Genomic DNA, 9,933 nt, shown 5'->3' with positions numbered 1-9,933 from the left:
TTTCTGCTTATTTCTTCAGACTCCCCTTTAATCTTTGCCTTTTTTTTTTTTTTTTTTAAATCTTGATGATTTAAGACTCTAAAAAGTTTTCAGATTAAACTGATTAAAATCAGTCTCTAGTGAACAAGATTGTTGCAAGCAGACATTGTTTTGTTTTACAGAGAGACACAAACATGTTGGGAACCACTGCTGTGATATGTAATATAGTGGGATGATTTGTCCCGAGACAACGTATCAGAAAGGTCTCTTGAGTTTTCGTTTTAAAACTTTTACAGCGAAAGCTGTCTCGCTATAAAAACTGTTCTCATATCACTGTCTCGAGCTGCTGTGTGAAACGGAACTATCCCTGGGGCCTGTTAACGCTAAGAATAGTATTTAGTATAAATCAACACTGCTCAATAAACTAACGCTTTTTTTTAATGAAGATGTTAAACTGCTCATTGTGACTGTAAAACGTTAGGTGGCAGCAGCGCGCCCTCATTTTTTCAGTTTTGGTGAGATGAGCCCCTAAAGCCCTCGGCTGAAATGTGATGCTTTTGCGCCTCAAAACCATTCGCTTCTCTCCGTGACCGCGTTACCAGTGTCAGCGTCCCACAGTGAAAACACACGATTCCGGTTTCACCTTTCACATTAAAACCCTCACTGCGCCTTCACGCGTTGTAACAGCGGCTCAACCCAACAACGGTGCTCTTATTTTGAGGGAGGCCTCTCTTTACTTCCGGTTCTTTTGTGCCTGACTCGGGTTCGCTTGACACAGCTGACAGCATTTATCTCCAGGACAGGGAGCCTGCGAACTGCAACTTTCTCAGATTGACAGAGAATGGAGAGAAGCTGACGCACCGTTATTTACCGGACCGTTAACTTTCCACCTCCAGCCTTTCCTCATGCCATCACAGCCTACATGTGGTGCTAGTCCAGGAGAAAATACCTGCTAGATAGTTTTGTAACACTTTGGCCACTGACTGTGCTGACAAATCCTCCTTATTGTTTTTTTTTCCCCCTTCTTCTTCTTTTTGGACACTTTAACGCGTTATTACGCATGATGCGCAAAGGGATGGCTCCTCTTCGGAGACAAAAAACGGGAGTACAAAACGTTTTTTATGTTTTTCTCTCCATTTCAGTGGCTTATTCTTACAATATAGACTTAGAACATCCTTTGGTGTTCCGCGGACCAAATTCTAGTTTTTTTGGCTATTCTGTGCTGGAGCATTATCATGACAACACACGCTGGTGAGTCCCATCTTGTACTCTTCCTGGAAATGATGTTGGTTTCTATAAGTGATGCAGTGAATTTGTACTTTTAAACAAATGTGTAAGTGTCTCCTGAGCTTGGGCTGTTTCCACACCCAATAAATCTAAAACAAAAATGGGTGATATTCCATGAAAAGCCATTTCTGTTTGTACTGTAACTTTGCCTGCAGGCAGGAGATTTTCCGTTTTTTATTCAGTGGCTACAGTGACACAGATGAAAGATACAATTAAGTGTTTGGCGGGTGAACCCCCACCCCCCACCCCACTACTGTGTCCCATCCTCTCTCCTCTTCTCATTCCTGCAGGGTAATAGTAGGGGCACCGAGGGCAAACTCTACCTACAGTAGCTCTGTGCACTCTCCCGGAGCTGTATATAAGTGTCGAGTTCACAGCAACCCAGAGCGCCGCTGCACAGAGATGGACCTGGGCAGAGGTCAGTCCCCACAGCTTGCAGCATCACTGCACCAGCATTTAATGACATATACACCAACTGTACATCTGTCAGGGCCACACATGCACACACTCACAACTTGAACAAGTCAGAAATGAACACCTATCACACAGAGAAGTGGTGCTACAGTCCACACACGTATGCTGGGCTTTCCTGCAGCTTCTCTTGTCCACTCTCTGCGCTACTTCCCCCAAGCATCTGTTTTGTTTTATCAGAATAATGCAGCTTTATGCTACTCTTAACAGTGCGACAGTTGTTCCTTTTGTTCTGAACCTGCTACACGGAGACATGTAAAACACAAGAGGGGTCTCTGTGCAGAGGTCCATAAATATTTTGATAAATATGATTTATGCTTCTGCTAATATTTTCCAAGCATGTGAGCCAAAAAGTTCAGTGTGGCTGGGGTGCAAGGCATGGCTTCATTATTAACCCTGTGCTCTGTCAATGTGTCACCAAAACACACACTCACAAAAAAAAAACAAAAAAACAGCAATGATCACAGTCAACCCTAACCCTGACTGCTTGGTGCCCAGTGACTCACGAGCCAGAGGAGCTGAACCCTTAAGAAACTAACCACACACTGAGACAGAGACACACTCACAGCTACATGTTATTGTACTGAATCAGCTGTCTTCAGGGAGGAAGAGAATAAAAGTTCCACTTTGTGCCAATAGTTGGTTATAGCTAATATATTGGTATTGGCATATATATTTCAAGCAAAAATCCCAAACATTTAAAGGTTCTAGCATCTGTAACATGACAATCTGCAACTTCTCCTTGTCTTAACTTGATTGTAAATTGAACATGTTTGGTTTTGGACTGTTGGTGGGACACAACATGACATCTGATGACCTTTCATTAGGCCCAAGGTAATTGTGATGGATGTTGTTTTCTGATGTTTTATTGGCGTGAAAATTAATTGATTGATAATTGAATAATTGATTGAGAAAATAATTGGCAGACTGCTCAATTAAAGACACTCGTTAGTGAGGGATCCTAATATAAATTTAATGAAAAATGTAAAAAAAAAAAAGAATATCAGCCCGTTATCAGACTTGTTTAACTCTCAAATATCAGTAGTGATATCTACTTTAAAAATCCAGTGTCACTGAGCTATAATGGATTTTTGTCTTTGAGTAACTGTCAACTGTGCAAACACCACTTTGCACATTCAGCAGAAATAAATAATAAAAACCAGAACTCAGAACGACTCACAAGTAACAAGTTTACTTGCTCCAAGACATCCTCTGTCCTGATGACTCAACGTCTGCAAACTGCTCTCATTGTCTTTCAGGAAACAAGCTGAGAGAGTCGTGTGGGAAGACGTGCCAGGGCGACAGGGATGATGAGTGGATGGGGGTCAGCCTGGCCCGCCAGGACAGAGCCGACGGCAAAATATTGGTGAGTTCAGGGACACGACGCCGCAGCCACTTCAGCAAATTGTTTAATGCAAACCATCTACAGTGTGCTCCTAAAAACAGACCCGATTATACCAACATCATTGTTACAAATGTCTTACCATGAACCGCGCTGTTAAACCACAGCTGGTCCCAACTTTTACAACCCTCCCTTTCCTTCTATCCTGTGTCACATGCTTGCAAGCTTGCAAGTAAAAAAAAAAAAAAAAACTGAACTTAAGTCATGATTTTGAACAATCTTCTTTTTTTTTTTTCAAATCTGGACTCACAACTAAAGTCAGAAAAATTTGGAAACTGCTGTGTGGTTACATAACACTGTGAAACATTTACCTCGTGTTTGGAGCTGGAAGAGTCAGTGGAACAGGGTTTGTCAAAAGTAGATTGTTATTTGTAAAAAATAAAAAAAAATAAAATAAAAAAAAAAGGAGAGCAGGATTTAGAGAAATTAGAAGACTAACTAGTGGTGCTAATCCCCAAGGTGCTTGGCTGGGTGTTTGCACAGAGATCACAGGGCAGCTGGCAGAGTTTGTTTAGGCTTCAGCCCCTCTGCGGTGGTCCCGTCTGAGGGCAGTCTTTCATTAAATGCTAACCCCGCTGTCCTGTGGTGGGTAGTGAGGCAACGAGACTGGTGGAACTGGGCAACTCTTGAAACATTCATGACAGGTGTGAATGTGCTTGAATACCTGTTGCTGATTGACCTCCACCTCTGGGAGTCAGAGAAAATCTAAAGAATTCCTCCCTCTGAAGATGTCCAGATAACTGTTTGTCTTTGGTCCATTGTTTTCACCTCAGTGGAATTTACTGGCGCGATTTTCAAACCATTTACACTTGGCTTTACTCGTCGGTCAGTCCGTCAAAAGTTGAAACCTTCTTGGAGTTGTCAGTGTTTGGGGTTTGAGGCGTAGAGCTGTTTAACAACAAGCTTTTAGCTGCAGTCCTGGGAGGGTTATGATAAAAGAAAGGTGGTGACTTTCCACAGCCACGTGTTACTGTGCCTTTTTTTTTTTCTTTTTTCTTTTTTTTTTTTTTTTATCTCATCTGAATGGACTCACGTTTCTGTGCAACAGGAGAGAAACGGCTGCTTGGCAGATGTGTGCAGTGGTGATTTCATCTGCACTTTCAGTGAAGGCCTTGTTTGTGACCAGTGAGCTCTTTATCATGACAACAGCCCTGCACTCCCACCATAAAGCCTCCTTTACTGCCTCGACAGAACTTGTCAGCTGCTGCGAGCGCTCCGTTTGCTATATGTGTATGTCAGCTGATTGATCTTTTTCTTTTTTTTTCTTTTTTTTTTTTTTCAAAAATCTGCTTCTGCTTAAGAGTTCATGCTGGTATTGCTACTACTGTTGGCCAGGCCGTCCTTTGTTTCTCAACACACAATCTTGCTTCCAGACAGTCATCTGACGCTCTGTGTGCGCCCACAATGTGCCGAACTCTTGTATTCATTTAGATTGGCTCTGTGTGTGTGTTTGTGTGTGTGTGTGTGTGTGTGTGTGTGTGTGCACGTGTGGGAGGGAGACGGGGGGGGGGTTAAACAGTGCAGGGGGAAATGAAGTGAACTATGTCTGCACAGAGGCGTCCAGAACTGTCCCCAGAGCCACAGGAGCCCCACCACCATCCCCACAGGGTACTAAATTATTACCACATTTACACGTACAGTATATATGTGGCCCGATTTGTGCAGAGTTTGAAATCTAGTCTATATCATCCTGTGTCCTTTTGTTTTATTTTGAAAAATACACCAACAAAATATTGTTTTTAGAATTATTCACTGTCAGTTTAAGAAATGTACTCTCTGTTTCAGCAGCGGCACATTAAAGTCAGAATTTGTTCTCGTTCCAATCTTTTTATCCACTTTTTTTTTTTTTTTTTGCTGTCTGAACTCTTGGCCTCTCCAGTTGCCTGTAGAGCCTGGAGGAGGTGTTTTGAAATGAAAACTATTAAAACACAAAATGTTAATGGGAAGATTTTCTTGCTGCAAGTTAAATGCTGCCTGGGAAACACAGATCTCAGGCTGCAGCTGAGATATTCACACCACAGTCTGTGGCTGTTATGGTCAGGGTTATGGATGGGCTTTAATCTCCCCCCTCCTCATTGATGCTCATTTGACAGCCACAGAGACGCACTGACTCCAGCCCAGTGAGGAAGGGGCTCAAACAATCAGCATGGTCGTGGACCCCCCCCCCCTTGCAGCCTGAAATGTTTGTGTTTATGAAATGAGCGTGTGTCTGAATTGGCTTGTCGCTCCTGCTTTCCTCTTCGCAGGCTTGCGCTCACCGCTGGAAAAACGTCTACTATGATTCAGAGCATATCCTCCCGCATGGATACTGCTCCATCATCCCTCCAACGCTTCAGGGCAGGACCAAGCCGCTCATCCCTTGTTATGAAGGTACAGTACAAATTAAATCAGGATTTTCCTTCATTTCAACAAATATTAACAGAAATGGACGCTCGAGAAGAGACGTCTTGTTGCTTTATTCCCATGGCTCCCAACCCTTTTAAGTTTTGCGAGGAGTTAAAGTCAATTCTTTTCCCGCATTGTTTCATTTTTTGGATTATTAAAGGCAGACTGAAGATTTATTTGGAAAAAAAAGAAAAAGAAAAAATGAACATCCTTTTGTGTAAGTAAAATATGTTTTGCCACGCCAGCGCCACAGTAGATGCAGATATTCAGGGTCCTAATTTTGATGATGCCCTGACTTTTCCTCCAGCGCCACTGTGAGGTTGACATTAGTGGTTTTGAGAAGAATGTCTCGACAACTAGTGGATGAATTTCTATATATATTGGGTCCTTTATTCATGTCCTCCTCAGGATGAACTCTAATCACTTTGGTGATGCCTTAACTTTTCATCATGAGTTCAAACCTGTCATTTACCCAGTTCTTTGGTGTGTGACTTTCAGTGTCATCCAGCCTCAGCTGTGCTTTGGGTTTAGTGCAAATTAGGAAATGTTAATATGAAAACATGGCCAGGTCTTGTTTATTTCTTGTCCCTATAATCATCTTGTGACCCCGCAGATTTACCTTGGCAGCCCATGAGAGGTCCAGATCCCCAGTTTGGGAACCACTGGTTTAGTCTGTTTTACATCTTCTCTGGTTACATTTTATCATGGCACGTGATCTCTGTAGCCAGCACCATCAGTGTGAAGCCTCACATCTGCTTCTAGCTTCTGATTGGTGTTTTGGCTCTGAGGAAAAGTACCACGAGAGCCTTGAAGTGTGATCTCTGATCCTCAGTCCAACACCAGTTCTCCACGCCAAGCGCCAGCTCCTACCACTGAAGGACACACAGTTTGTTTAAGCCAAATAAATGAACATGTGTCCAGTGGAGGTGTATATCCCTGTACGCCGTTTTGCAAAAGAAAAACATTATCACAAAGGTGCTATTACGGCAGCTTTGTTAGAGCACAGATTTTAGCTCCATTTTCCAGAAATCAGATGTTTCTAAGAAAAGATTTACTTGCAGAGTTGAGAAATACGATTTTGTTTTGATTGTAGTAAATCAAATCCATTTGTTCTCTAGGTTGTTTTCCTTTGTGCGCAGGCTACAACACTAAAAATCAAGTTTCATTTGAAATAATAATGTTCTGTGTAACATTTTGAGCTGACTAATGCAAATGTGTTCCTCATATGTTTTGATTTTGTGACTCAGAGCTATTTATCAAAGGCTGTTTTACACCTTAATTGTGCTCCCAGGTCAGGATTTCACTTCCTTCCGTAACTCTCGTTGCCAACAGTCGTGGAGAAGCCAGGCAGACTTTGCATGGGACGTTATTTACAGTGCATTTTGTGCAGATCCAAGCTCAATATTTTTGTAACCTGAGAGCACCCCCTCCTCTTCCAAAGTAAGAGGTCTTCTCAGTCTGCTTTCTGCCCCCTTTCCTCTTGGATGGGACTGGGACTTTGACTAGCTCCATATGGAATGCAGGAAAAACTCCAGTAAATGCTGGCCCAAGCACACAGTGAAATAATTTGTGGTTTGTTTTCTCTTACAGACTATAAGCAGAAGTATGGGGAAGAGCACGGCTCGTGCCAAGCCGGGATAGCGGGAGTTTTTACGGAGGTCAGTAACATTGCCCGTTCATCCTCTTAATCCTTGTAATACTCTCTTTCTGGTGCTTGTTGTCATCCGAACTCTGTTGTCTGGACACATCAGTGGAGCTTCATCCATCACTTCACTTTTTGGTAAATGGAGCAGTTGGATCCCATCTAAAAATAATAATAATTAGCTTTTTTTTTTTTTTTTTTTGTGTGAAAAAAAAAAAAAAAAATTGCTTTTTTTTTTTTTTTTGTGTGAAAAAAAAAAAAAAAAATTGCTTTTTTTTTTTTTTTTGTGTGAAAAAAAAAAAAAAAAATTGCTTTTTTTTTTTTTTTTGCTTTTTCACATCACATATAAATAGAAAGTATCAGTAGTTCTCATAGTCTCTTTTCTTACCCGGGGATTAACTTTCTCAGTTGAAAGTATGATAACCATGAACACTACCACATGCCTGATGTTACAAAGAACCTTTTTTTTTTTTCCTCATCCTTTGTTGACTTTCTCTCTCTGGTATTCTGTGGATAGTTAGCAGAGACCTTATACATGGAGCTGACGGTTGTTTAACAAGTCAAATGATGTGGAAAATCTGATTTCTACTGTCAGATATACATGTTGGTCAGCGCTCTGCAGACTAAGCGCTGATAACTGTTAGCTTATGTTTCCATAGGCAGATAAAGCGTTGTAAGGAAAGGCTGCGAGCGGCCTCGCTTGACCTCCGCTGTGGCTCCGCGAGATAAAGTGCTTGAGAAAATATGAGCTTCCTTCTCTCCACGGCGTAGATTCACTTCTGTTTTTGTATTCACATGTGGCATCGTCCTTTATCGTAGAAACACCTTCCACTGGTCCAGAGAGCAGTCTAGAGAGGTGAAGCTGCTGCAGTGAGCAGAAGTGGTGAGAGCAAGGTCAAATAGATTTAACTTCTACAAGCATTTTTGTGAAAATATAGTTTGACAGGAAAAAATGTGCGTGTGAGGGAGAAATTGAAATTTAAAAAATGTACATTTGATCAGTTTAGACGTATTGTTAGTAATATAATTCTTTCCTGATGCTGCCTGTGAGCAGCATGTTCTGCAAAGGCCCTTTTCAGGTCTCAGATTACGGTTACGCTTAATTTGGGACATACAGTAAAGTACAGTAGACAGTAAGTGTGTCCTCGGAGCACGGCTGTGTCCTGAGGGTGGAAACATTCTCATTGGTGAAAAGACTGATGGACATTTCATGTAGTGCTAGTGCATTTATTTTATTTTACATATGCTGAATGATATTATTATGTTAGCTTTCAAAGTAACCTGGTGCTCATCTGAAGCAACCCTGCCTGAGCCGCAAACAACTAATCGGATAGTCAATCAGCAGAAAATGAATCTCAGCTTTTTTAAACAGTGATTAATTGTACAAATAATGTTTAAGCAGAAACTCCAGCCATTCTTCGCAGTCATTTCTTCACTATTTTCTTACATTGAATAGACAAAAGATTAATAGAGAAACAAATCATCAGATTAATGGTAATACTTTATTTTACTTTATGTCCCTCTATTTAGCATTTATTGGCAGTATAGAAGCATTTAATAAATGGTTTATATATATATAGTGTATAAACACACTATAATGTGTTTGTAAGCAGATATAAGGACATTCTAAGTGTTTATAATGTACAGTATTTGTCAATAGCTATAACTTTTATGAAGACATATTATAATATGTCAGCTGTGTTTTACTATATTGTTATTATCTGTTTAATACAGCAGCCTCCGCTTACAGGTGTCCACAGGGGGAGTCATAGTTGTTTACAAACACATTAATAAACACTACATTATAATCTGTTATAGAGCATTTATTAAATGCTTGTATGGTAAGTGTCATTAGATTAAGTGATAATGAAAATAACTGCTTGTTGCAGACCTAGACTCTACATTTACTTACTTGCATTAACAAAGACTCTTTTAAAACAGATTTTCCAGTCACAGATACTTAGATGGGATCATTTCACATGATCTGCTTGCGTTTACATTTACGACAGATTCTTTGATGTGTGTGTTTCAACACAGTGTCAAAGAACCTTTGAAAATCTTGTTCATGGCTGTTCTGAACACTCATGCGTAGAGCAGAGTGTGACTGTCATGTTTTAGGGATTAGTTTATTACATGAACACCAATGAAAAATCACAATATTTAAGCTGGAAGTTTCTGCGTAGGTGAGGAATGTCATCGAATTTGACAATGGAGGCTGTAAATAAAAGACTTTTGGCTTCAGGAAAGAAAAGATTCTGATAATACTGGATCCCACAATGAACCTCCTGTTGTAAACCCAAAGAGAAATCATCAAACAGGCCGCGAACGTCACTGTTGATCTGTTAAAGCGTTTGAACCACCCACCCTTTAAGGAATGTGAGGAATCTAAAGAAAAGCTGTCCAACTGTTAAACCTTATCCTTGCCTGAACCATGGTCCACACGCCTGGTGTGGTGGTGCCCAGATGTTTGACACCACAGCGCAGGGAATGTATACTGCTGAGTAAGGCCATCACTGTGTTGTTCAGGTTTGTTTGTATGAAGCATGGGTTCCCGGCGGTGACCACACATGCTCCGGTGCGGCTGAATCATCGGGTGATGAGGAAGAGCACGACATCTTTTCTTCTAGTCAAAACAAAACGTCTTAATTGTTGTTCTCTGGTGGCCGGGGAGCATCACAACAAAAAAAAAAAGCTGTTAACAACTAATTTTGCAGCTATCAATGTTGCTAAGGCTCTGAATTCCTCATCACATCAAAGCTTCAGCTGG

The 9,933-nt window shown here is 41.1% G+C and overlaps 1 protein-coding gene across 1 annotated transcript in view; it reads left to right on the top strand.

Moving 5' to 3' along the window:
- The first annotated feature begins 787 nt into the window (after positions 1-787).
- Positions 788-9,933, top strand: part of itga9 (integrin subunit alpha 9) — a 48,065-nt gene continuing 38,919 nt past the window's right edge. The window contains exons 1-5 of the mRNA XM_022743712.1: positions 788-1,230; positions 1,557-1,684; positions 2,997-3,103; positions 5,386-5,509; positions 7,115-7,182. Of these exons, the coding sequence (XP_022599433.1) occupies positions 1,040-1,230; positions 1,557-1,684; positions 2,997-3,103; positions 5,386-5,509; positions 7,115-7,182 (618 nt within the window). The 5' untranslated portion in view covers positions 788-1,039. The remainder of the gene's footprint in view (positions 1,231-1,556; positions 1,685-2,996; positions 3,104-5,385; positions 5,510-7,114; positions 7,183-9,933) is intronic.

Source organism: Seriola dumerili, unplaced genomic scaffold (assembly GCF_002260705.1).
Source record: "Seriola dumerili isolate Sdu_G_001 unplaced genomic scaffold, Sdu_1.0 BDQW01000073.1, whole genome shotgun sequence".
Taxonomy (NCBI): Eukaryota; Metazoa; Chordata; class Actinopteri; order Carangiformes; family Carangidae; genus Seriola; species Seriola dumerili.
Note: the sequence above shows the minus strand (reverse complement) of the source record. Positions and strands in the feature narration are given on the sequence as shown.